General features: G+C 40.1%; 1 protein-coding gene across 6 annotated transcripts in view; it reads left to right on the top strand.

The window, feature by feature from the left end:
• The window catches only part of TENM2 (teneurin transmembrane protein 2), a gene marked incomplete at both ends in the record, with an annotated part of 548,700 nt that overhangs the window by 138,290 nt on the left and 383,834 nt on the right, over positions 1-26,576 (top strand). For 2 of the 6 annotated variants that reach the window (XM_082006202.1, XM_082006201.1), the window contains one exon: positions 25,745-25,790. The exons of the other annotated variants lie outside the window; for them this stretch is intronic. In XM_082006202.1, coding sequence (XP_081862328.1) covers positions 25,745-25,790 — 46 coding nt within the window. Of the gene's footprint in view, positions 1-25,744; positions 25,791-26,576 lie in introns of those variants that run through there. 6 annotated transcript variants of the gene reach the window in all.

Genomic DNA, 26,576 nt, shown 5'->3' with positions numbered 1-26,576 from the left:
ATCAGTCTTAGAAACAGTCATGGCTGTGATGGGGACACAGAAATTTGTTTAATTTCCTGAGCACAGAACCTTTTTGCAGCAAACTTCCTTAGGACGGGCGGAGGAGAGCATGTGGGTGTTGGCTTTGTGGGGCTTGGTGGTGACAGTACCCTACAGCTTATCAGCCAGCTCTTACCTGTCATGTGTGGACTCTTGTGGGATTAGGTTTGGCTGGGGTTTGTTAGGGGCTGGGGGCGGAATTTTTTGTGTGACTTTTGTTTATTTGTTTTTTAACACATTCTCCATTTGATCCGTTAGGAGGAACATTAAAGCAGAATGGCCGGCTTATCAGGTTTCAGTCGTGTGAGACTTTCGTTCTTGGAATAAAAGATCATGCTCTTGGAAATATGTGAAAAAAATGCGAATGCAGAAGTACAATGGAATTGCCTGAAAGGCCAAAATCCATTTGATAAAAAATAGCAGGTTCCATGTGCCAGGTAGCATTAGGAGAGCATGAAAATGCAATTGGGTTTTCAGACTTTCCAACAAGGTATAGAAAGATCGGCACCTATGTCACTCCAAGGCTATTAAATACTTTTAATACCTACTAAGAACGTGTTCCTGTTATTCTTTCACAGCTGTATAAAATCAGTCTTCTGACAAATTCTTCTTCATTTTTTATTTAGATAAAAAGTTCAATAATTAAACTTTGCCAATGACAGTAAAATTTCAGTTCATTAAACAGAAAATGCAGAAACAGTCATTTCTTACACAATATAATACCGTTTCATTTTCATAGAAAGTGAGTTTCATCATCTTAAAACTTTTAAGAGCTATTACTCTTTCTCCAGACATTGAAACGAATAAATGTTTGGTCATAACAGAAACAAACACTTTTAAAAATCTGTTTTTATTTTAAGTAAAGGCTGGAATTTTTTTCTGCTGTGATTTTCTCTATGTTCTTTAGGAAGAAATTCCCTGCTAGATAAGTGAAACATAAGAAGATTCAGTTAATTCAGTATTTGCAGGGAAATGGCAGAAATAGCACAGAAAGCAGCGAGCCGCTATGAGTTACTAGACAAACCTTTTCCTAATCATATAGATGCTGGCGCACAAAATACATCTTATCAAAGATTCATTTTAATTAGCGGATTTTTTTTAAGCCATACAGTGAAGTTGATTAGCACTACACTGCCATCCCATACATTTGCGCTGTAAGAGTGTCAAGAAAGCAGTTGAAATTAAAGGAATTAGATACTGAATATTAAATATGAAATATCTTTAACAGGTTGTAAGACTGATGAAAAACAGAAGAACACAAAGGTGATTATTAGTATTCTACACATCAGTGATGTAGGTTTTCTTTGAAGTTACCTATTAACAAAAATAGAGCTTGTTGTTTGAACTACATGTTGTCTGAAAAGGGGTACATTCCTGCTCTGCCAAGGCTTCTCCTATTTTTACATAAGTAAAAGTAGCTTGAAGGAAAATCTGACTTGTCCCTTGATCATCCCTGGTAAAAATCTTTCTTGCGCTCTGGTTCAGGACAGCAGTTGCTACTACTCAGTTGATGATACAGAAGGTAAATTTTAGCAATGAGCATATGATCAGTCTTTTTAGGACCGTAACCATAATGATTTCTTCAAGAAACAGCAACTTGAGCTTACCTCAGGTTGCACTTCCTTGACTTCACTTCTCACTGAGGCAGTTGCATAACCTAGCTGAACTCTAAATGTATTGGCAAAATTTTCATCAAAAATACGCTAGCACAGACATTTTACATGATTTTATAATGCTTCAAAATGCCCGGTGGTGCCTTTCCGTTTTGGAAGTGATGCGTTTGAACCAGAATCAGTTTCCGTATTTTGTTGGAAAGATATCCTCGTCGTATCCAGAGCAGTGAAAGACTGAATTACAGGTGTGCTCGGTATCAGTTTGTACTTCGCTGAACACGGCAACTTTTTAAAGCCGAGTGGCTCTTACACTATTTTTTCCCTAACAATGTAAACATTTGTCTAAGTACCTAAATTTTCTTGTCTTTTTTTTCCTAATAGATGCACCGTAAATAACTGTATTTGTGAGACGTTTGGCTCTAACCAGTCATTTATTTTGCAGATCAAAGAAACAAACAAGTAATGGTTTTTCACTCCTTCACAGTGTCAGCGGAGCACAACTAGATTAATACGTGCAGAACGCACAAATGTAAAGTTTTAATTATTTGCAAGCATTTTAGCTCCTGTTAATTGGCAGCTGAGAGTGCAAACCTTGTATTCCCCAGCCAAACAAGTCTTGAATCTAGAAGTAAAGTAACTAATGGGCATTGCGTTTGTCGGCAAAGGGGAGAACTCAACGCTCTTTACAGTGAAGTTGCCTTAGGTGACTTCTGTCCCTTCTGTCATGGAAGGAGAACGATTGCTAAAGCAAAGCTGAGGAAGGTTTGCCATGCATGAGGGAGTATGTAATGGCAACAGGGAAACTCTCAAGTTTGGTGTACCAAAATGCAAAAAAAAAAAAGTATATGGGTGTACCGTATCACGTCATATACATCTGTCTCGAGCGGTTCTTGCTGATCTGCGTAATCACAGAAAAAAGTAGTCGTCTTCCGTCTTGGACTTCTGTCCGCCTCAGCGGACCACTGGTATGTAGGTTTAATCAGAACTGTGTTGATTTTCTTTGTATCCCTGTCACTGTCTGTTACAGGCGCAATCTTTAGGGCTGTAAATGGCAGAATATTTCAGTGTGTTCTAGAAGATGACCCATAATGTCTGTTAAGGAAGGAACAGTAATTAAAGGCAGAGGGCGTAACTATTGTACTTGACATTAATACGTTTTCATCAGTAAGCAAACAAATTTAAGTGAAATCAGAATTTGCCCCTGAGTATCCGTGTGAAGACTATTGTGCTGCTTTAATTACGAAAGTTAGATAAAGGTATCAGCCTATCTCAGGGTAAATAGAGATTGAAGAACTTACTCTTCTGTTGAATATGTGAAAAATGAAAAGCGTATTGATAGAAAAGGCGATATCTATTTCAAAAACACCTTTGGGACTAATGAACTGCCTAACTTCAGGCTGCAACGAAGAAATTTCATTGAAAAAGTGTAATGCAAAATGGTAGCTTCACTTGCCATATATGATCTTGCCTGTGTTTCATTCCGGTTCTTAGAACTTGCCTTTTATTATCGTTTTAATCCTCTTGATAGGTATTACTATAAGCACAAAATGTCAGTCTGAGGAAAGTGCTAATCGAGTCATTATTATGTTTCAATGTCACCTTCGTCAATTCATGCTTAGCTACCATTTCAAATTTTGGTATCAGTCCTGTGTTTAGATAGCATGTGTGATGTGGCCAGCGTCTACAGGTGAGCAGTTACAGCAAAACGGCACCTCAGTGTTCCTGTTCAGAACTAACTTCCTCATCTGAAGTTAGTCACCTGTGTCACCTTAATGGTTTTTTTCTTTTCTTTGAAACTCATTCTTGGATCTAAATATTAATATTCCGATAGACAAATAGTTTTGTAGACACCGGTAACTTCCTGGCAGTTCTGAACAATTTTCTACGCATGATCAAAGATAGATACTGTCCAAACATCCGTAGTATAAATTTATATGTTACTTTTCAAGACGCTATTACATTTTAATTATTCTAACACTCCAAAACATTTCCTAGAAATGACCAGCAGAGACGCTTAATTTGATGTTCTCAGTATCTGCTTAAGAAAAAACCCTATTTCATCATTTCTATTTTATTCCAGATACATTTGAAATGAGAGAAATTTAGCAAGATTATTCAGAAATGTAAGGGATTATTTAATACTGTTCGCATTCTTCGTTTCAGTGCAAAAAAGATAAACTCCTAAAAAGAGGGACCAGTTAATGCAGCATGAAAATGATGCATGAAATGTGACATCTCTTTAACGCTGAGAGAAAACACTTCCCTCCATTGAGTGCTTTACACTAAATGCAAAATATTGACACAGCCCTATTATACCAAACAATAGGCTTCTTTCGGAAAGATAATTTTATAGAAGGGGTAGTATCATGTGATCTTATTAATATTTATGACATATGATAACAGAAAAAAGGGAATTGGGATAGCGCTGCTATCTTTATAGACCCTATCCATTTCAGCTTCAAAATGTTTTTCGTTTCACACATCAGACACTAATTAGCAAATATCTAATTAGTGTTAGAAGAGTAATCGCTCAGGGGAGTTGTTGAGGCTTTGAGCTTTCATGCATGCAAAAATAGTGCCACTTTAGGTACATTTGTTAAGGTACAGTAACTTTAACTTTTATTTTTCTCTGAACTGCATGAATTAAAATAAAAAGCAAAATTATGCTCCAATAACCGGGGGTGGAAAAAAGACTGTATTGATAAAGAGTGAGGCAGGATCCATAAAACTTAAAATACAGGTATTTTGAAACTTCTGCAGATGCTGGTAAGTTCACTAGAAAGAACAGAATACTAATTTGATTTGGTTTTACTTTCCAGGTGAAGAACTATCTGTAGTGTCCCTGTTTACAAAATAGATAACTATATGTGCCCTAAATCAGTTGAATACCCAGTACAGCTAAGGATGGAATAATCAAAATGCTATATGAATTCTACCATTTTGAAGTTTTATAGTTAAGTAAGTCACGTTGATAAGTTTCTTGTTCTGATAGTTAATTATTAAGTTATGTGGGGTTTATTTGGGATTTTTCTTTTACGAGAGACATGAATTCTTTGTAAACAAAATCTACCTTACTAGGAATTTTGTCACAGAGCAGATAAATGCATTTTAGCTAGAAACAGATAGTGCTCAGTATATAGCATTGTGCTTCTGTCAGCATCAAAATTACAGACATGAAGGAGGAAATAAAAGCAGCTATTTTTCATCCCTTATTTTCATTCCTAGTTTTGGCAACACTTCTAAGTTCACTCTAAAATAATATAAGCAGGACTCTGCTCTTGAAAATAGCCATGCTGTAGGAAATATATAAAAATAACGTTAACGATGAAATACTTACATACTGTTTAAGTATGCAACAAAATACTAAAAAGTGCTGGAGGACTGAAGAATTAGTCTTTTTCGATTCTATTGAATTTGATAATGCAACCCTTTTTGCTCAACTTTCTGAAAGTGAAATGTCTGTCTATTGAATCTGGGTGCCTTCTAATTCATATTCATAAGCATTTTTCAATAACTTTTTACTATCAGTTTAATTTTCAAGATAATGTGGGGGTTCAAAATGTAGCTTTTCGATGGATGGAGAAAAAAGCAGTTCATCTGTGATCTCCACTAAATGGACTTCCACTGCAGTGGAAATGGCTTGTCCTGAAGTTTCAGCTGTCCTCAGCAGAATGTTTCGTCCGAATGATGCAATATTTGCACCGTATCAACCTGTCATAGTATGCAGAATCTGGTTCGTGAATGTTAGCGACATCGAGGAGTCCATTTTGTTGAAGGAGCTCAGTGGAAAACAGATGTAAATAAATAGCCTAAAGGCTGGATGTACTTAATTTTTTTTTTTCTGTTCAAGCAGCCAGATCTGCCTGGGGTTTACACCTATATCCCGAGTTTGTTAATACAGCCATCAACAGGTGACAGCGCCTACCGTACAACAGAAGTGACTGTCAGCTGTTTGATCAAGCTTTTTTGTCAGCTTTTAAAAAATCTTATCCGTTGTACTGCTGAGCAAAGTATTTATTCCCCACATTCAATCCCAGTGAATTCTTAATTTCAGGTTTTTATTCTATGTTGCTTTCTGTCTAGCCTCTTTTGAAAACTACTGCGTGTTCCTAAATTGTGGGTCAGTGAGTGCAGCTGAAATTTTTAAACATGTGAATGAAAATGTAAGTGTGAAAAACAGTGCTTAGACTACAAAGACTGCGTGAGGACCTAACAAAAGTGTTGGAAAAAATTGAAAGTTTAGAAAGAGACCTCTGGAAAATGAAGCGTGGTTAGGAGATGGTATTTCTCTGCATTGAATCCGTGAAAATGGAAAAATGAGTGTGTTTTAGGGAAGCTTCCATGCAATGCTTAACAGCATCATTGGAAATGGACTGGTTTACACTGGTATGGTGTGATGACGTTCCTTAGAACTTAGGGGGGCATATCAGCACGTCTTTTTCACCATCAACATCCTGCGCAAGTAGTTTGCATAACGGCAGTTCTCCATATATTGTGACTTTTCTAATTTCAGCTACTGTTTCCAGTAATGATACTTCACTATTGCACGCAGCTTGTCATCAGTCGGTGGCAGCATGTCTCCGTAGGAAAGGTTGGTGTCATCATCTCCATTTGCAGGTGAGAACATCCAGGAAGAGGGAGGCAAATGACTTGGAGCAAATTTGAGAATACAGCCTACTTTTCCAAACTCCAGTTTGTTTCTCTAGTCACTTGTCCTCACTACCGTACCAGAAATAAGGGTTTCTGTACCAGAAATAAGGGTTTCTGAACCTTACTGAAATATTAAAGCGTGTACTGCTGGTTTTAGGTAAACAGTCTTGCTTCACAGGTTTTTCCTTGGTTTTAAGGCTGTAGTTAGTCAGGAATTGCTACACAATAGATAGAATGCACAATGCATTTTAGTATTGTGAACTTTTTTTTAACGTGTGTTTAGATTTAGTGGCTGTATGGAAAAAATTCGACAGAGGAGGGTTTTCTTGTGTTGAATAACATTTTTTTGTTGAGTTGTAGATTTGATTTTTGTGTTTCTTTAAAGCTGGGGGGGAGTCTTATTTATCTTGAATTTGTCATGTTTGTCAGAGCAGGGCACGTTTGTCAGGACAAGAATTTTGGCATACTTTGGAGAATGTCTTTCTTAAAACACCACTCAGAGGTGAAAGAAGAATCAGTTGATAGCACGTATTCTGTAGGACTCTGTCTTTCTTCTTTCCTCAAAGACCGAGCTAATCTTGCTGTCAACTTCAGTGTCCTAATTTATAACTCAACACCCTTAGGCTTTATTCCTGCTCCCCTTCCAAATAATTGACGTGTCAATGAAAACGCAAGAGCAGCCACCCCATGGGGAATAGGGATACTGAGACACTGCTGCTGCCTTCTCTTCAAAGGATCCCTAGAAATGCCTTCAACTGATCCATTCCTGCATGCCACCTTTTAGTTTGTGTCAATCCAGGAGCGAGGAGGGCTTGTTTTAAGACTAATTTTACTTTTATTGTTTTTTTAATCAACATGAGATGTGCTACGTATACAAAGATTTATTGTTCTGTATTGATTGTATAGAGCAGAATAATAAGCAAAATGAAAATAGTATTGTTGAATCATTATACTAGTCAAAACAAAAATAATAAAGAATACCTTCATTAGTAATGTTTTTCAGTTAAGCAGATGGAATCAAGCTTGTAAAAGTCAGCTTATGGTAGGTTTTGCAGGTGTTTGACATCTGTCTCAAACATTTGATGCTATTTCCACACAGCCTAATTAGCAAGGTCAAAAATCAAAGTTGTGTATATAAAGCAACAATGACCAGATCATAAGTATGAATCATAAGCAGATTCTTGATATCCCGTGATGATTTACTTACCTGTGGGAAAACTTCATCTCGACGTTTTATTTCATTTTTCTATTGTAAAGATATACTAAAAAAAAGAGATATTTTGTGCTGGATGTGGTGACATATTTAAGAGATGTAGGCAAACCATTCATTTGGGTTCTTTATTTACTGTATTTCCTACTTTTTAGCTTATAGTCCCCGGGCGTTTTTAACTTTTCTCTGCTGTAAAAAGTGACTCTGTAAAAGCATTTTCATAAATTTCAAAACCCTTTTAAGTTACTTTGGGGTGTGGCTTCACCAGGGAAAGAAACTTCATTCCTTTAACTTGACTTTTCAATTTTCATTCTTGAGAAAATAATTTTTGAATAATCTGAATGTACTTAGAATTTTCCTACTTTATGTTAAAACAAAGAGGGAAAAAAACCCACCTTAGAAATAAACTATTTTATTTTGTCTTCCAGAATTCTTTGAGTTATCATTAATACTATTCAGCCTGTAGAAATTATGTGTTACTATATTATTTCTTAATCACAAAACGGGACATATTCCCAATTAAAAGAAAACTGAAAAGATCCAACACAAATGCTTCTTTAAAAAAGGAGTTAAAACTGACTCAGGTCATGAAATAACAGGTGTTTACTTAGTAAAAGGTGACAAACTTGATAAAGAATCTGGAGCAGATGAATGTTGTTCCTGGGGAAGCATGTTTTCCCTTTTCAAAACTGCAGATTTTAACTCTGGATACCATTTTACAAATACATTGGCTTCCTACAATATGTTGATCGCAACTAGAATGGGTAAATGCAATTTATATAAGCATATAAATCAGAGAGTGTAATTTTAAATACCTTGTCACAAATTAGATTTGTCTCATAATATACCTATGAAGTAGGTAAATATCATTGATCCTCAGTATTTAGAAATCCGGTAGCGCTAGCAAACCAACATTATATTTCAGCAACAGATTTTCAGGCTTGTCAGTTGAATGTTAGGATCTTTTCTAAATCAGTAGTAAGTAGTTCCTGATCTCCCACATAATTTAATCTCTTCATTTTCTGTTTCCTCTTCTGTAAAATGGGAACAATAATACTGTATGCAAATTCAATATAAAAATGCACAGAACAGGTTTTGGCACTTGTGAGATCCAAAACGGATATAGCTAACTGTGTTGTACTGTTTTTAGGAAAATTTCTCACTGTGTTAAACTTCCTTTATGCAGTATAACCCTCTGAAGTCATGAAACCATCAAAATGGTTTTTACGATGATGATTGAATCCCGAAGCTGCCTAAGTTTGTAGGTAACAGGGCTAGCAACAACAGCTTTAATTAAGCTATAGTTGTTTCAGTTTCTTCTACAACCAATACAAAACCAGAATTAAACTCTTTTGCAGATACGTATATATATGGATCATGACAACCTACTCAACATACAAAAACTTTTATTTAAGATATGCAAAGCAGAATTTTTAAAAAAAATCTTAGGTTCATATTTAGCCATATGATAATGAGATTTGCGAGAATCTGTATGTTTTTTGGGAGCCCATCTAATTTATTTCTCTCATGTAAATTAATGCTTTTAACATATAGTCTCAAATAATGTTATTTTATTCCAGGCTGTAATGTAAATGATCGTGCATCAGTTTTATTATCCCTGGATGTGTTTACTTGCTTGATCAGAATTACAGCCAGGTGGTACCATCTTCTCACAACAATTTTACTTCCTTTTGAATGAGAATGGCTCATTTGAAGTTTGTGAAAGGCACATCCGTATGGAATTCATAGGATTTCATGTTGTGATACAGCAAGGAGACTTGCTAGAAATTGCCTGTTTCAGGCTGATGATGCAAAACTAGACATCTGTTAAATTAACATCTATCTAACATTTTTGCCTTTCAGTCAAATGCATTCAAAAAATTTAAATCTTTTTTAGCTGTCAAAACAATCTGTCACAAGGTATTTATTTTTTTGTATAATGGGTTACTTAAGGAAAGCAGCTTATGGTAGAGTGAGCTGCACCTATGCTGCAGCTATCCCAGATCTGTACTACCTATGAACTACTGGAAAATGTACACACTTAAATGATTACTTTTTAAAATAAAGTAGAACTCTGTACTTTTTAACCTTTTGGATCCCTTTCCAATTAGTGTTTCAAACAAAAACAAAAAACAAACTTTTAACGTTAATTTTGGTAAAAATTTGTTGCCCTGCCTTTTTGTCTTAAAATAGTCCGTAGGATGATAAATACTTACCTCCCTGCGGTAAATCGCAGGTGAACAACCCTGCATTCACCTACAAGTTTGTTTCGTTGCTTAATGTAAGACATTCATTACTTCTCACATGGAGGAGGAGATAATGACACATTATCAATTACAATTATGTATAATTTAAATAAAAACCAGTTATAATAGATCCTGACAATGACCAAAGCAAAAAAGCCTTCAACGCAGTATATAGCGCTGTGTTGTGCTGGATTCTCATTCCGTCCAAATACGGCTTGTGTATCTTGGTGCCATACTCGGAAGGCTTTTACGTACCCCTTTCCATCATGCAGCAGCCTGCCCTGCCCTATCCTGCAGGAATACCGCGATTTTGCCAGATTAAATTCATAGTGAAACCCTGGCCCCATTAAAGTCGATGGGCCTGCTGCCGCTTAGGTCAGTGAGACCTAAACCGACTGCCGGCTTTACTGCGTTTTCTAACAGACAGACACACTACAAGGCCAGTGTTAGAGCTGTTTAAATTACCTCTTTCAGATGAATTTATTTGTATACCTTTCTTCTACTTTTAGGTTCTGATTTATGTACGCTCGAAAAATGGGGTTTGGTTTTGCTTTGCTTTTGTTAGTCCCGTAGCACATAAAAAGCGTGTGTGAATGTGAGAGATTTTTTTCCCTGGGAACAGGTAGAAGCTTTGTAGACAGGTGAAACTGGAAGTGCCGAGGATGTGACGTACTTCACCTCTGGGGAGACCAGAAATGTGTCACCCACACCACTGCAGCTCTTCAGGGAGCATCTCACGTTGCTCATTCATGGTGTGGTTTTGCATTTAGTTTCAAAGCAGGAAAAGCCTGGTATAAAAATATTGTGATAAGTCACTGTATTTCGTTTTTATTAGAAAACTTCCAAGTGGCCCGAAAGGAATCTCTGTGGGCTTCCATGTCAATATGATCTTTTCAGAGAGGCAGCATTTGAACATTGAGAACATATGGGGACATAGACTATGGAAATCATTCACTTAAATGTCACTTTTATCTTAGGTTTGTCATCTAATTTTAATATGTTGAATGCCATGAATATGTTTAATTGTAGTTTGCCTTACAGTAAGCTGTATTTCCTACTACTGACTGCAGCCAAAATACATACACGTTAGTTATAATTCAGGGGGTTTTAAGCTAGTTATTTTATTTTTGCTTTGAGAAATATGCCGTGTGTATATAGCATGGCTGCAGAAACTGTTTTAGAGTTTTGGGGAGAGTTTAGAAACAAGTTTACTCTAGTAAAGACTTAATTACAGTGAGATGAATGCTGGCAGTCTCAGAGAAAGAAAAATGGAAACTTTTCAGATCGCACTGTAAACCTGCGAACATTGCTAGAGCCCCGTTGACGTCAGTGGAGCGTATAGCATTTTAGGATTTTGGCACACAGGAATAAAAAAAAAAAACCAACCAACCCACAGCTGAGCATCACCAGGCGGCAGCACCCTCCCTCACCCCGTACCGGTTTGCAGTGGTCCTTCCTTCCGCCTCCCTCTTCTTCCCCACAGCCGGTTAGCAGGACGCAGGCTGTCAGGTTTGGAGCAGGGCGTATGCGGTCGGTACACCGATGTGCCGGGTCTAAAAGAACGGGCGATTCTTGGGTTGTGTCAAAACCCTTCTGTCAGAGGAACAGCTGCTTCGCTACCTGTTCCGTACTCATCTTACGGTTTTCGTGAAACTTTTAGGAATTTCAGATCTTTGAGATTCGCACAAATTTGCGTGTACCTAGCTGACTAATTTTTTCAAGGAAGGACTGACAGAGAAGCAGATTTTGTCAGAGACAGAGTAAAAAGGTACCAGTGTTAATGTTTGATTTCTAAAACCGTTGGTCTTCATTATAGAAGCTACAATTTCCTTTTTCCTCTTTATTATTATTATTGTGTCTATTCTTTAAGAGTCGTCAAATACTTTGAATGTATAACAATTTTGAAGTGTTGATATTTTCAGGTGCAACAGACTGTGACAAGCTGAAGCATGAGCCTTGCCTTTTCTGGGAGGAGGTAGATCGGCTATAATCTTTAGTAAAGGTGGCAATAATCGTTACGGCCTCAGGGCTATACTTAAAGTCCACTATAGGAGCAAGAAGTGTAGGTAATAGGTGTTTTTTCTACACTGCTTAATAAAATGGAACCCGTGCTTTTGTTTGATATGCTAATAGCAGTCCCTTTTTGTTTGCTAGGGAAATCCTTATTATGTTGAAGCTTCATTCTGATCTGGCATGGCCGTAAGCTAATCGATGGAAGGTTGATCCTAATACCCCGTGATGCAAGCCCTGCCAGTCAGTCCCCAGAGGAGTGAAGGGCCACCGAAAGCCTCCAGCTGCCCAGTGCCAAGCCATACATGCTCCTGTCCTGGGCTGCTGCCGTCGTCCTGCCTACTCTCTTACTCTCCCCTCAGAGGCCTCAGTCCGTAGCTTCCTCCTCGCATTCCTCCCACCTCTGCAGAAGGTGCTGCTGGCCAGAAGCAGATAGCTGGCTTTTCTGGAAACTCCTCTGGGAAATGGATGGTGTGTTTTTTCTGCCCAACTTAAGACCGAGAACGTATCATTCCTAACTGCAGCTGAACGCTCACTGTTACCTACAGCTGGAATTACATGTGTTCTGAGCAGCCAGCTGCACCGAAGAGGGATATATATTTTCACCGGTTGGCTGCCCATAGGCACCAGGACAGACAGTACAGGATGTGTTGTCCTTTAGTCACTGGCAGGCCAATCAATGGAATTTTTTTTGCTAACTACAAAATTGTGCTGGCCTGTTAAGAAGTGCTATTTCAGCTAGGCTAAAAACCACGTGAACAGTAAAGCCCAAGAACCCCCAGTGTTCAGGAGTGTGGGCAATGTACCTCTAGTCATGGGTGCAAAAAATCAGAAGAGTTATTTTAAAGTGCTTTTGCCTTAAAATGTGTTCTTGGTTTTCCCTTTTTCTTTTTTTTTTTTTCCTTAAATGAATACCGTTCTGAAGAAGCAGATTTTGTGAGCATTGTGCTGAGAACAAAAGGATTCTTTCAAAGACTTGTTGCTCAATCTTGTTTACAGGATTTTTCTTTTCCCGGGGCCTTCTAAAGTCTTCTCAATTATTCCCTTCCCTAATGTATTCATATTTGCTAGAATAAAACCTCGCTCTGTTTTGAGGAGGACTGTACCAAGTGCAGTGGTTTCCAGTCTTTTCTGGGTGAAACGTTACCTGAGAAAACTGGCAACGGCATTTCCCTCCCCAGATCTCTCTCAGTGTCCTCCCAGTCTCACCAGGACTCCTGCTCCTTCCTCACTGCTTCCTCTGCCTCGGGATTGCTGCAGCTGCTTCCTTGGTCATCTGTGCTGGACTCCTGCTGCTTTCTCCTCGGCCTTCCCGGCACGGCCGCTGCCCAGCAGCAGAGCTAGCACGTCACAAGGCTAAGCCTAAAGGATGCGGGCTGACTCTAAATGGGGCTTTTTAAGGCACTTCAGAACTGTGCTTGCTAGCATCGTTTCCCTCCAGCATTTCCTTTTCTAGCGTTGTTTCCATGCTTTATGACTTTAAAGTTGGCCAAGGCAATGTGCGTAGGCGCCGTGCCGTGCCCTTCCTGCCAGGTGCCCATAACGTCACACCAACATCACACCTTGGCAGGTGAGGAACGATTGCCCTTGTGCATGTGGCATTAGTAATAATTAGGATCATAATCACCTTTGGGAATACATTAATATTGTTTTCTTACATATGTATTAGGTTAACACTTAGCTAAATAATCATAATTAGCGACTTGAAAATTTTGTGTAAACATTAGTTACTAAACCCTTAAATGGGTCCTATGAGGTATCATTACCACCATTATATAAACAGAAAAAATTGACCACATCAAAGAGAATTGTCTTTCCCAAGTTCCAGCAGTGAATCACAAACTGAGATGCAGTTTGATCTCCAAAGCTCTATTTCAGTCATGGATTTTTCTTGCTTTAACACACTGACTCCCCGGAGTTCAATGTAACTTGTCTGAACAATGAGCATATTATTATTTACATTGTATTTTCTAGTCATCACATCAGAAAGAAGTTCTCGGTACTAGCCCTGTGTTTCTTTGGGGGTGTCTATTGGAAATGAAAAAAAATACTTTTTTCTATTTGGGATGACTTCTCTAAATGTATTCATAGTTGTGACCTTAGGTGTTGCTTTCTACGTTGAAATAAAATTACCGAAGCAAGAGATTACCTGAAAAATGAAAAGCTGTGTTAGAATGCTGTTGAAAGCTAACCCAAATGGCACAGAAATCTCATACAGAGTTGACTATAATCATGCTTCTATTTAGAATGTTACTTTTGTATATTGCTTTGGTCTGTTTATAACCATTAAGAAGGGAATTACGCATAGTAATGTACCTAGATTCTAAGGAACTTATGTGGCCTGTACATTGTAATTTTTATTTGTTGCTTGGCTGCAGGACAGCGTATGGAGTCATTATCCACTTAATAAACAAATAGATGCAACCTCCCTTTCCCGGCGGTGACTTGGCATGGGAGCAGGTGGCATCTGCCACCTCTGCAGACAGACTGAGAGGTGAAAGTTCCGTCGGGGCTCTCATTTCTGCCTTTTCTGAGAAGGGTTCGGTTTGGTTTTTTTGTTTTATACCTGCAATAACGACCCTTTCCTAGGAAGGTGTCGGGTGATGCAATGGCAATGTCCGTTTGCACACTCCTGTCCCTTGCGGCCCCTATACGCACGGCTCCTCAGCGTACCGTGGCCGGCACGTAGCGTGTGTGGGAAGCTGGGATGTGCATGTGAGAAGTATGAAGGATATAACTGAGGATATAGCTTCAGTGTGCGCCGAGGCCATAAGGGAACGGGCGGAGGTAAGATTCCAGGTGCCGTCTTTGCTTAAAGATGGAAACTCTCAAATACCGAGTGAGCTTTTTGTAGCCGGAGCAAAAACATTTCCATGTTTGCATATTGTTCGTTGGAATATGTAATGATTCTGCGTGTCCCTGTCTCCCTCTGTTGTTCAGTTCCCGACTCCTTTTTTGGGTGCTTTTTAGTGGGGTTTTTTTTGTTGTTGTTCTTGCTGAATTGTGATCGAGTGGCTAACAGGGCAACTAAATTTTAATAAGGTTTTATTTGATTATAACTTAATGTAAAACTTTCAGTTTTGGCTGGACTCATGTAGAAAGTAATTTTATTTTTTTTTTATCCAGCAGCAGCGTAGTTAAAAATTCCCTGGAATCCCGTGTTTAAAATTGTTCATTTAAAGTGAAAACTACACACCTTAATTGCTCACTTTACTAGCGGTTATCAGTTGCGCTGTTTTGGTTTTTCATCACGAGCAGAGCCCCCGCTCTGTACCTGGCTCTCTAAGAAAAGATACGATCTGTTCCTTCAGGCAGCTGCAGCATCAGCCTTGTCGCGCTGATGACTGCGGCCGGGCACAGTTGCCATCAGCGCTGGCCCTTCGGCATCTCTTTTTGATCAGCGAGCCCTGCCGAGCCCTTCGGGCATTCCTCGCGCACCGCGGCCGCTACCGGCAGCCAGAGCCTCTCCCCGGCGCTCCTTCTCCGCCCCGACACCGTCGCTCCTGGTTTCCCTCCAACGCTGCGCCCCCCCCCACCCCCGGCCAGAAGGGCCGCCCTGGCACAGGGGCGCGCGCAGTCCCGGCGTCAAGGCGGCTGCGTGCCGCCGCTGCCCGAACCTCGCCGGAGTTCACCCGCGCGCTGCCGTGCCCGGCGGTCACCGGCAGGCCCTCGGGCTTCCTCGTGCCACCTGATGTCCGCTTTCTGCTGTTCCAAAGACCCCCTCGGTGCAGGCCCCCCAGGTGGGTGTTAATCTGGAGGGGAGCGCTCACACCCGGGGCGGCTGCCCGCCACCCTCCCCCCGGCGCTGTCCCGAGCAGGCAGGGACACCTGCGCCGGGGAGCCGCCCCTCCCCCCGCAGGTACCGCTTGTGAGGGGGCCGCGCGCCCAACCGCCGCCCGCGCGCCCAACCGCCGCCTTGGCTGGGCCCTGCGCGGGCGCGCCCGTTGCTCCCGGCTCCGCGGAGCGGCGGCAGCCGGCGCCGAGCCAGGGGGAAGGCAGCGATCGGGGGGCTCCCGCCCCACCCGCAGGTGTGTGCTTCGTCTTACCGGGGCGGGGGGCGGCGTCGCCCGCGGCCCCGAGTCTGTTCCGCGGCCGCAGCATGGAGGTGCCGGGGCCCTGCGGGGCTTTTCCCCGGTGGCCGCCGCGGGGTGCCGCCGCCCCTGCGGGAGGGCGGTTGCGGGAGGGGCCGGGTCGCCGCGCTGGTGGGCGGGGGGCGGCTCCGCTGAGGCCGGGCGGAAATCTCTGGAGAGCGGGGCTGCTCTTGCGGCTTCTGTGTCCCAGTTACAACCAACCACAGCCCCCGCGCCCCGAAAAAACGAAGCCAACCCCCCCCCCAAAAAAAAACCAACAAAAACCAAACCCCCAAAACACACAACCAAAGCAAAACTCAGATTTAACTATTTATTTATTTTTCTTCCTTTTCTTGCTCAGTAAGGGGTGCTGAACTGAGGCGGATGGGGGAGCGGGAGGACAGCGAGCTTTGGTTTCGTCTGGCCCGAGCACTTTTATCGGGAGACACTCCGCTTAAAAAGAGTTGCAGCGAGCGCTGTGTTAGCAGTGAAAGGATTTAGAGGGAAACCTCCCTATGGCTGCCACCCGTGCAGCTGCGTTAAATTCAGTTTTAATGGCTCGGGGGGCAAAGCATTGTGTCCGTAGCTGAAGCACCGGCATCCTCCTGCCTTGCTGTTCTAGCAAATACCGGGTGTCAAACCGGAGTTGTAAATGCGTTCTGGACCCCGCGATTACCGCAGCAACAGTTCGGCAGGCTCCGCCGTGCTGTTAACCTTACCCGCAGGGGTCGGTCGCTCTCTATCCCGCCTCGGCCCGCAGAGGCTGCTCGGAGCACGGCGGTGCTTGCCCGAGCGGAAGGGCTGCTCGCAGGCCGCCAGGCGAGGCGCGGCGGTCGCTGCCCGGGGCGGTGCGGCTCGCTGCGCGCCCGGTGCCGCGCTCGCAGCCGGCGGAAGTGCCCGCGGCAGAGCGCGCGCCCCTCAGCGCGGCCAAAGCCCCCGGCGACGGGCCCCAGCAGCGCGGGACTGCGCGCTGGCCTGCGCGCTGGCTTTGCGCGGGCGTCGTTTCAGCAGCCTGCGTAAGAGAAACGCGTGTGTGTCTTTAGTGTTAGGTGGCTTCTCCGGGACCAGCATTTTCTTCCTGCTATCCTTGCGGTAAACCCCTGTTTTGCGAGCTTAACCATCAGCAGATGTTGAAAGTATTTCAGTAGCACCCTTTCATTGCTCATAAAGGACTTCTTGACAAGCATAACGAAATGTTTCCATTCTGGTGCATACCAGAAAATGTCTTGGAACTACTTGGGCCTTGAATCAGACACTACCTATGATGATAGAATGGGTTTGGCTAATTCTTACCAAGCTGAGAAGCATTTTTCAAATAAAACTCACAGTACTCTATGTTTCTTCACACTTTCTTTTTTCCTTTGTCATGAATAGGTATCAGTTGATGTCAATGCTCTGTGAATTTGGTTAGCAGAAAATCTGTTAAGAGCTGAGACAAAAGCTAGGTGCTATGATTGAGATAGGCAGGGCAACAGAATGTTTAAAACATCCTTTATGACTTAGGCATTACAGTCATGTCCTTTATGCTAAAAAAAAAAAATCACAGCAGCATAGTATTGCTTTACATCATTATAGTTACTGTGAAATCTTAATCAGCAGAAAATCTGTCATATATAAGGAGTAAGGTTATATAAAACTCTATCAGGGATCCAGATGTTTTCTCATTGATGTCAATAAGCAGTTTTAATGGAGAAAAGTTGAGTATTTGGGGGCGGGGGTGGAAGCTAAAAGAGTTGTGGGATTTTTTTAATATATTGATGCCCATCTCTGATCTCTTCAACAGTAGTTTTCAAAGTACCCTTACAAACCAGCTGTTATCTCTATATTCCCTTCATAGATAGGGGTTCTAAGTCACAGAGGGAGGGAGTGTATTTTAAAAAGCCCTAAAAAAAGAAACCGTGAGGTTCAGGGAAAGAGGAAATAGAGGTTATTGAACAATTTGAGTATTTATAAGATAGCTTCTCTTTTTTTTTTTTTTTTTTTTTAAAGATTAGACCCCTTAAATGTCATGCTTTTGGCATTGTGCATTAGGTGAGCGTTTTCCAGGAAACGTGTGTGGTGACTCTGTCGTATTGTAGAGCGTAGTTCGTACCTATTCCTGGTGGTTTCCAGTGGGGTTTTTTTTAAGGTATTCAGCATCTGAAATTGTACTGCTTTATTGCAGATTTCACAAGGAAGAATCGGATTACTATAAAAGAGGGTTGGGTCATAAGTGAAGTTTTGAATGAGTTCTGTGATTGTCACAGGAGAGAGAAAGTCAAAAAATGACAATGGCTGTAATAAACTGGTAGTCTGAAAAAATATTAAAAGTAAACCTAGTTAACACTTCTTTTTTTAACTACTTTTTTCATTTTGTCAGAAACTGTTTATTGGAAAGCTTTTGCTCTAATGTCTCCGACTTCATAAAGTTGAAGAACATTCTAAATAACAGCCAGATAGTTCACCAGTGCTTTTAGTCAGATGAGTGGAAGAAATGGCACAGTCTCAACTGAGTTTCCACGGAATCAAAAGCTGTATAATCTAAAGAAAAAAAGATGTAGGGGGAAAAAAAAATTGAATGTCATAATTATTAAATTTTGTTTATTTTTAAATACAGTGAGTTACTTACTACAGATATTTAAAAGAGAATGGACACACCTAAAAAGCTACATCTTGCTGTTTATAATGTGATCTGGTTGCACTTCAGAACTGTGAAACAGTTGTCTTAAAACCAAAACAGAAATGTGCATTTAAATTTATTTTTGTTTCAATCATTTCTAATGTAATGTCATCTTTGCTTTTTATAGAACTTTTAATATACATATGCTTTTTTGAACATTTCTGTTGCTTGTTAACAATTTACTTAAAATACTGTGCCTTAAAGTTCTCAAGAGTCAATCATGTCAAATTCTTGCTGTTCTCAATGTTCTAATCAATACTTACTAATTTTTTTTTTAGTCTTTTCCTTCACCGTGAGTTCTCTGTTAGTGGTGTGACAGGCATGAAGACAAGAACAGCTGTTCTGGTTCATACCAAAGGTTCATGAAAACCAGTATCCTATGTCTGATGAGAGCTGATGGCGTGCCAAGAAAAGTGTTTTATGGGTGCTTGTATATGCCATGTCAAGCCTTCTTGGTGGAATTTTACTCTATATTCTGAACCACAACAGACGGGTAGTAAGCCAGGCTTTCTTGAAACTACCCACCCTTTTTCTTATCTGCTCATTTGCTTGAGTCGTAGTGTAGATGCAGCATGAAACTTTAATTAGAAAACCTCTTGACTCATAAGTAGGACGCTGCACATATGCAGGCAGCAAGGAAGGACTGTGCAGTTGTTTTTATATGCTGCTGTTATGGCATTGCTTGTAGAGCAGTCTCTCCAGTGTTTCTTACCTCATCACTACTGTGGTAACTGATGATGTAAAGTTAACTGTTCACCTGTTACACATGTGCAGGAATGGAAGTCTCTGGAATTCTCTAGGGGTCTTTCAGCTGACCTACTAGACTTAGAGATAAGTGGAATTTTAGGTGTTCTATTATAGTCTATGACTATTCCACTTGATCGTTACATGAAACGGTTTGAAGCATTTAACGGATTATCTGGTGTTACTGGTAGGGTAAGACCTAATCCTGTAAGACCTTTGCACTGTAAATGTGAAAACTGGAGTTTTGATGCAAAAATGGTGGACATGAGTAAACAGGAGCAAGTGTTAAGAAGTAATACCTTTGTCCCTGTTTTCGATTTCCTCTACTGTGCCCTGTGTTAGAGATGGAGAGCCGTATTTCTGTTTTCATCTAGGAACTTTGTTCTTCAATAGCTTTTCTCTCTTTCTCTATTTTCCCTGCTCTCTCTTTCTCCATGTTTTGGCCATCTCTTGCAGGCTTATTTTACCTTCTTCAGGAAGCCTTCTCGATTTGAAAGAAAGCTTTTAGGCATCTTTGGCATATGCCACAGATCAAGCTCAGCTCTAGGCAAGTCAACAGGTCTTTGGACCCTGGTATAACAACAAATAATTTAAGGAGGCTTCTGGATTTAGTTCTGTGCTTACATGTTTTCAAGGAAATACCCTTGTGCCAAGATGAGCTCACAAAAAAAAACATGTTTCTTGATGAGCCGGGGTTAACCATTAGGGAGCAACAGCAGTGGCCTTTTAATTTGTTGACATCTTTCTGCTTTTTAACATCTGTATCATAGGTGTGGCAAAGCAACATATATAGCATCTGGAATTGAATTCACAGCAGAAATCATCTCAGAATAGAAGTCAGCCTGAATATAGGTCAGGTTAGTGCATAGGAAACCAAAGCATCTTCAAAGCTGTGGCTCAGAGAAGTACTGAATGCTCAAGGATATACTTAAGGCATGAATGTTGTGTATTAATTCAGAGGACTGGGCAGTAAAACTAGGCTTTGTTCAGTTTTTAAGTGTGTTGCCTGGTACTCTAAAATAAATTGTATGCTCTGTGAATCTGTGTACTCTGTTGACTTGGTATAGATTTGTACTTCATGCAGAGAACTTAAATTATCTAGTAGTGAAGAAAATCCTTTGAGCCATACAGTGCTTTCCTGGAAGCTGGCCTTTGTCTTTGCAAGCAGAACCCATCTATACAGTGTGAAGGAGCTCTCAGTTCATGTTACAGGAAGAATCGGGGCAGGCAAACCTGTACCTTGTAGGTACAGGTTATTCTTTCCATCCCTAATTGTAACGGAGGCACAGGAGGTTCACATGAACTGGCTGCCATTTAGGCACAGATGAAGATAATCAGTTTACTGCTGTTTTCAAAAATGTAAATCATCTGTGGGAAATACTTCAGTAATTGTTTGATACACTGATCACAGTCTTAAAAGGCCTTAGCTGGTGTGACTGTTTAGAGCTGTAGTTGGAGCAGAAATTTTAAACAGGAGTGTACCAAGCAGACAGTAGTACAAGTTGGTGCCACAGAAGTCTGAATTTTGAAATGTCATTTTAATCCACATTCCTCTATGGTTTTACAAGTACATGCAATGTGGGGAGGGGAGGAATTACATGTCCTTTGGAATTAGTATTCCCAAATAACCAGGAACATACTGATTATCTCCTATTTTAGTTCTTCTGGCAAGCAAAATTTACAAAAGTACTGATTTCCATTCAGTCATGAAATGACTGATTTAATAATATATTAACACTTACGAAATAAACAAAACTAAAAATTAACTGTATAAATAAATAACAACTTAGGTATTAGTTATTATCACTTACTGAGTTGACAATTATAAGAATCAAAGATTATTTTTAGTAGCCATTAAGAAATCCATATGACTCAGAGCCAAATTACAAGATGCTGCTACTGAAGAAGCTTCTGCTGGTATTTTGTCTTTGTTTCCTTTGCATGACACTTGGCTATTTCTTCTATCATGTAACACCAGCAGTCATAGATAAATTTGTTCAACCATGCATATAATGAGTAAGGTTGTAGTGTTTGGACCAAATGGAGGTCATAAACAATTTTAATTTATAATGATGCTATCACATGTATTCAGTTATGCTCAAAAAGCAGTATTTAGGTGGTTTCATAATTCATACCAGCAACAGCATCACGATTTCCTTCACCCTGCCAGGATGTTACATGTAGCTTGTGCTTGTGCAAGGTCTTTAACTTGTGCCTCTCCACCAGTAAAATTATGTCTGATAGCGACCCTTCTTTTACCACACCAATTTAATTTCTTGTTGTGAACTGGATGTTGGGAAGTTAAGTACAGACAATATAAGACACAAGGGATTTTCTTGTATGCTCTGCCTCTGTTCTAGCCCTTGTGCTATGCTGTTGTATTTCCTCTGAGCAATGAACAGATCACAGTCTAGGGAACGGTGGTTAGGATGAAGGGCCTCACCGTGCTGTTCTACTTTTACAGTGGTTGTGGTGTAAGAGAAAGATCTAAAGGTGTTATTGAAACAACAAGGTTTGTGGATGAAAAAGGTGGTATGTTTTATTAAACCAACCAATATAAATGAAAAATAATAGATGCTTTCAGACACAGTCTTTCTTCAGGTCTGAAACAGAAGAAACAAGAACAAAAGGTTGGAAAAATTAGTTCTGTGTTCATGCCATCCAAGTAGATAATTGGCAAAGAAAGTCCTTGCTAGGTGTAAAATACAGAAGGATATTGGTAAGAGAAAGTGATCATTAGCTCTTTTGCATAGCCAGAGGCTTTCATTGAGCTCCAAAGGATATGTAGTCAATGAGGATTTCTGGGCAGTAGTCCCTTTCATAGGCATGAATACTTTTGCAGTCTTTTGCCTCTATTTCCCCATAATTTGCTGTCATGACACTCCATGTTCTAGATAACACTGTCAATGTGTTTTCCTGGACGGGGGCTGTGGGGAGGGGGTTTCAGCATCGCTGGAACAATGCAATGTGTTGTATGTTCTTCGGTATTCTATTAGTATGCAAGTTTTAAGTCACAGAGGTAAGAGTATGTGTTTGCATGCAGGCTAATGAAAACCTAGATCTAAAACAAATGAAAGAATGATCCAGATTTCTAGTAGAGTAGAGGAGTAAGGGATCAAGAGGCTTTCTGTGATTAAACTTGTCTTGGCTTCCTTGGGTAAGATTGAAAGCTCTGATTAGTGTTTTTTTCTGTAATGGTGACAGTATAAAAAATGGGCTATTAATCAGTTATTTGTATCTCTGCACAAAATGACATTACTAGTACATTTCATTGTGTAGTTATTTTGTAATGTTCTGTGGCCTGGTGCCTGTATCCTGCTGGAGTACTGCTTGAGGAAGCTTAAATGGAAGCACATTCAACCGGAGTAAAATACAGTTTTTGCATTCATGTTAGTCAAAGACCTAGCCTGTCTTATGGAAATGTGGCCGATTTACAGAATAACTTACTTCCATGGGACAATAACTTGCTTTGCTCACTGGAGCTGTCAGGACTCAAGCAGTTCAGGGTCCAAACATTTTTAGTTCAAACACAAGGTCAATTCTTGTAGAAAATAATTTATTTAGTATAGTATGTAAGCTAATGCTTAGTTTTAGACACACAATCTTGTATCTTTCCTGAAAACAGACAAACAAACTGCATGCATGTTTTCAAGTGCTTTGTTGACCTTGGATGTAAATACAGGGGTTTTGATTGCATTGTGAATTTGTAGATAAGCCTGTGAGAATGAATAAATACTTCTAGAAGTATGTATATATATTTTTGCTTTTTTTGAAAATTGTTGTCATTAATATAATCTAGTGCACTATAAGATACGTGGAAACTGCTTATCAAGACTTCCGTGAGAAAAGCAATTTCCCAATAAGGGTGTGAAAATACAGAATGAAAGAGGAAAGAGACAGGAAAGATCTCTTTTCCCTAATTGTTACTGGGTTTTGTTTTAAGTTAAGTGTGCACAGGCGTGTGCCTATGCACACACCAAATAAACAGAGTGAGCTTCTTACAGGAACTTGGGACTTTTTTTCTTTTTGAAGGTATCTAGGCACTTCCTTTAGAATACTTATTATTAATACTCTGGAAAAATTTGCAATAACTGACCACATAGAACTCTATTTCTCCTTCCTCCTCCTCTCCCCCCGAATCTCCAGGAGGTGGTGATTTCCTTCATGTCTGGAAGAGAAAACAGGAGGCCTATAAAGCAGCTACACTGCTTCAATTAGATTCCTTACATCGACAGAGCAAGGAGAAATACTTGATGTAAACCATCACACAAAATGCTCTTTTGCTAGGTCAGGCTAAAGCTGTATTGGTACACATTGGAGAGAGGTTTAAAAGCCCAGTGTTGATATGAATATTTTTCTCGTTATGGTAAATTTTACTCTAAGCTCATGTCATGAAGGTTGCTCAAGAAGATTAGTGAGAATCTGATTTTAATGGATCTGTATTCAAGTAAGTGCATTGCCAACCCCCAGGGGACAAAAAATAACAGGTGAACACTGTAGCAGTCACATATTTAGCAATAAGAGTGGGGTTTTGGATAGTTTTCAAGCTTCAAGAGTTGTTATTCAAGTTTTACTTTACAGATATGACAACTGGATTCTGTCTGCCCAATGCTTAATATGACGGTTTGTGGAGAGATTCTGGAGGTTAACGTTCATAGAAAAACATCAGTTCTTGTAAAACCTATGGTGCAATAATGATATGTAAGTGTTCAGTGTTGAAATTGGCCACTGATTCCCCGATAATCATTCACGAACTCATCTTCATAACCTCCTCTCTGGAGTTGGGAAATCCATACAGAAGTGAATAGATAGCAAGCTGTGTAGAGCTGTTAAAACTTTTTTTTTTTAAACTAGCTAGGTACCTTAAGACACAGATGCCTAGATATAGCTCTACGTGACTTGCATAAGCTAACACAGAAGTATGCTATACAGCTGAGATCTGGATCTAGACTTCCAGAATCTTATGGCACTGACATAGTCCTCCTTTTCCCTAGTAGAGTTGAGATGCTAGGATCCAAGGGGAGGCCCAAATAGGATGCTGCGGCAAAGAGAAAATACATGTTCTTTTCCAGGTTTGTTTACATTTCTGCTGCCCCCTTAACCTTACATCTCCATGTAATAGCCAAGTCTCATTGTGGGCTTGCACTGGTTCTGCAGGCAAGTATTATGCCTGTTGGCCAGCTGACCAATAGCCAGTTGTCTAAAAGCCTATTTACCTTTACCTTAAAAAGGTATAAAGAAAGCAAAGTACAGAAGCTGTCTTAATGCTACAAATGGTGTATATATAGTTTAAAAAAAAACAAAACCCAAACAAACCAACCCCAGCCAATGAGGAAAAACTCACAAACAAAAAACCCCCCTCCTCCATCTTGCATGAAAGTGAACCCTACTTGTAAGAGGACTTAGTGTGTGGACCTTTTTAAAATGAGTAGTAATTAATCATTAAATTTGAAATTTTAAATTTGGTTCTTAGCTTGTATTGCTGTTTTAAAAATTTGAAATCTGATTGTATCTCTGACTGATTCTTTTAAAAATGTTAGTTCTGGGTCATGTTTTTTCTCCTACTTAGTGCAACTTCACGATAAATAGAAGAAAGTATCTGCGACATCTCTTTTTTTAAACACAGTTATCAATGCTAATATGTTTTGTTGCTACGAAAACTCAGTTATCACCATTAAACATTTGTTCAGTCATTTGTTTATCAGTGGCAGTTTGTTAGTAGTTATAAGTAGAATTCCATCTGTCAGTTAAACTATATTGTAAATTGCTGTAGAAATTATCACTTCCTGTTTTTTAGGGTTGGAGGGAGGTGTCTTTCCAAATGAATATATGAACTCAGTTGCACATAAATGCATCTCTAGGAGCTCGTTGAGGGGAATCTCAGGTATACTGCACACAAGTGTGCCAATCGTGCGAAAACAGGCACACATTTTGATTATCTCAGTTTTCAAACCTGGAAGAGACAAGAATGTGTTGCTAAATGAGAGAGGCAGTATGTCATGCTCACTGAGATAAAAACAGAAGCTGCCAGACACTTTGGCTTTATTCTGCAAATTATTTGCTTCAAAACTCTCCTATCTTTTCTTCATGCTTAGTCTCCCTCACATTTTCATTCTTTCTCTTTCTCTCATTGCTGTCTCGATCTCTCTTATTGTTCTCTCCCTCTTTTCCTGTCTTTGATGCACATACGTTGTCACATTTCATTGACTCTCCTCTCTTCTCTGTTCTTACACTTACGCCTAGTGGTGCTTTAGCCAGAGCTTGCAGCCTCTCAGGCGAGTTTTAGTCATGTGTGAAGCTCAGTTTGATCGAGCGCTCCTTTTCTGCCTTTTCACTCTTGCAAAAGATTAAAAGGTGGCGTCACATCGCTCCCCTGCTCTTTCCCGCAGGAGGGACTTAAAAGGGACAACAAAAACTAATCACTTTCAATACGCGTTTTCTCGCAAAAAAGGGACTTAGCTTTGCAATTTGAGGCTGGTGGTGAGGATTGGGAAGGCTAGAGGATGCTTCACACTGCTAACAAGGGAAGGAAGCCTTCAACTGAGACAGGTAAGAAGTGCCTGAATCCGAATGTTTTATGGAGTGGCTTGGTCAGAGCGGTAGATTTTCAGCGTTTTGTAACTGAGGCAAGCAACTGCAGCAAGAGGCAGCATCGGTGTTGTATCAGATTCCTTTTGTTTAAGATGTAAAGTGTGTGCTATAAATTGAATTAGAAATGGGTTTGTGAAGATGCTGTATTCACGCTGAATGATTGCTTTTCCTCCTCTTCTCTGTGTATCAAAATAAATCAGGGAGCCAGCTTTTGTGAAAGCTGGACTTTGCTTAAGGTTAAATTCAGTGCTTAAATCTCGGTATAAGAAAAGCTTTTGAGTCTTATAACCCTCAAGCAGCGTGGCATTCTGCAATTTGCTTGCAAAAGCTGAATTAAAAATTAATTGTACTTATTTGCTATTTATTTACTAAGGTGAAATCTAGCATTGAGTTTAGGTCTAGGTGAATATGATTTGTTTGCCTGGCATTTCATCGAATGAATAGCTATACCCTTTTAGACATACTGTAAAACCTATTTCGTGTTTATGTTTTGCAAATTGAGATTAAGTAGCATCCTGAATGAAATACGTGACTAAAACTCATAAACTGCATCTGTGTTTAGTAAAGCAATAGCCAAATTAGAATAATGGATTTATGTCAGTTGTCAAATGGAGTTAACTCTGAAAGTGCTGTCCACAAGTGCACTTGGATCACAATAAAGGGGTTTCTGTTTAACAGTTATTGAGAGGAGATAATTTATCAGGCAAAGCCTATGAACTTAAGTCTTGTGATAACATAAAATTA

The sequence above is a fragment of the Phaethon aethereus genome, assembly GCF_964289735.1.
Source record: "Phaethon aethereus genome assembly, chromosome: 14".
Taxonomy (NCBI): Eukaryota; Metazoa; Chordata; class Aves; order Phaethontiformes; family Phaethontidae; genus Phaethon; species Phaethon aethereus.
This window is presented reverse-complemented; position numbering and strand designations above follow the sequence as displayed.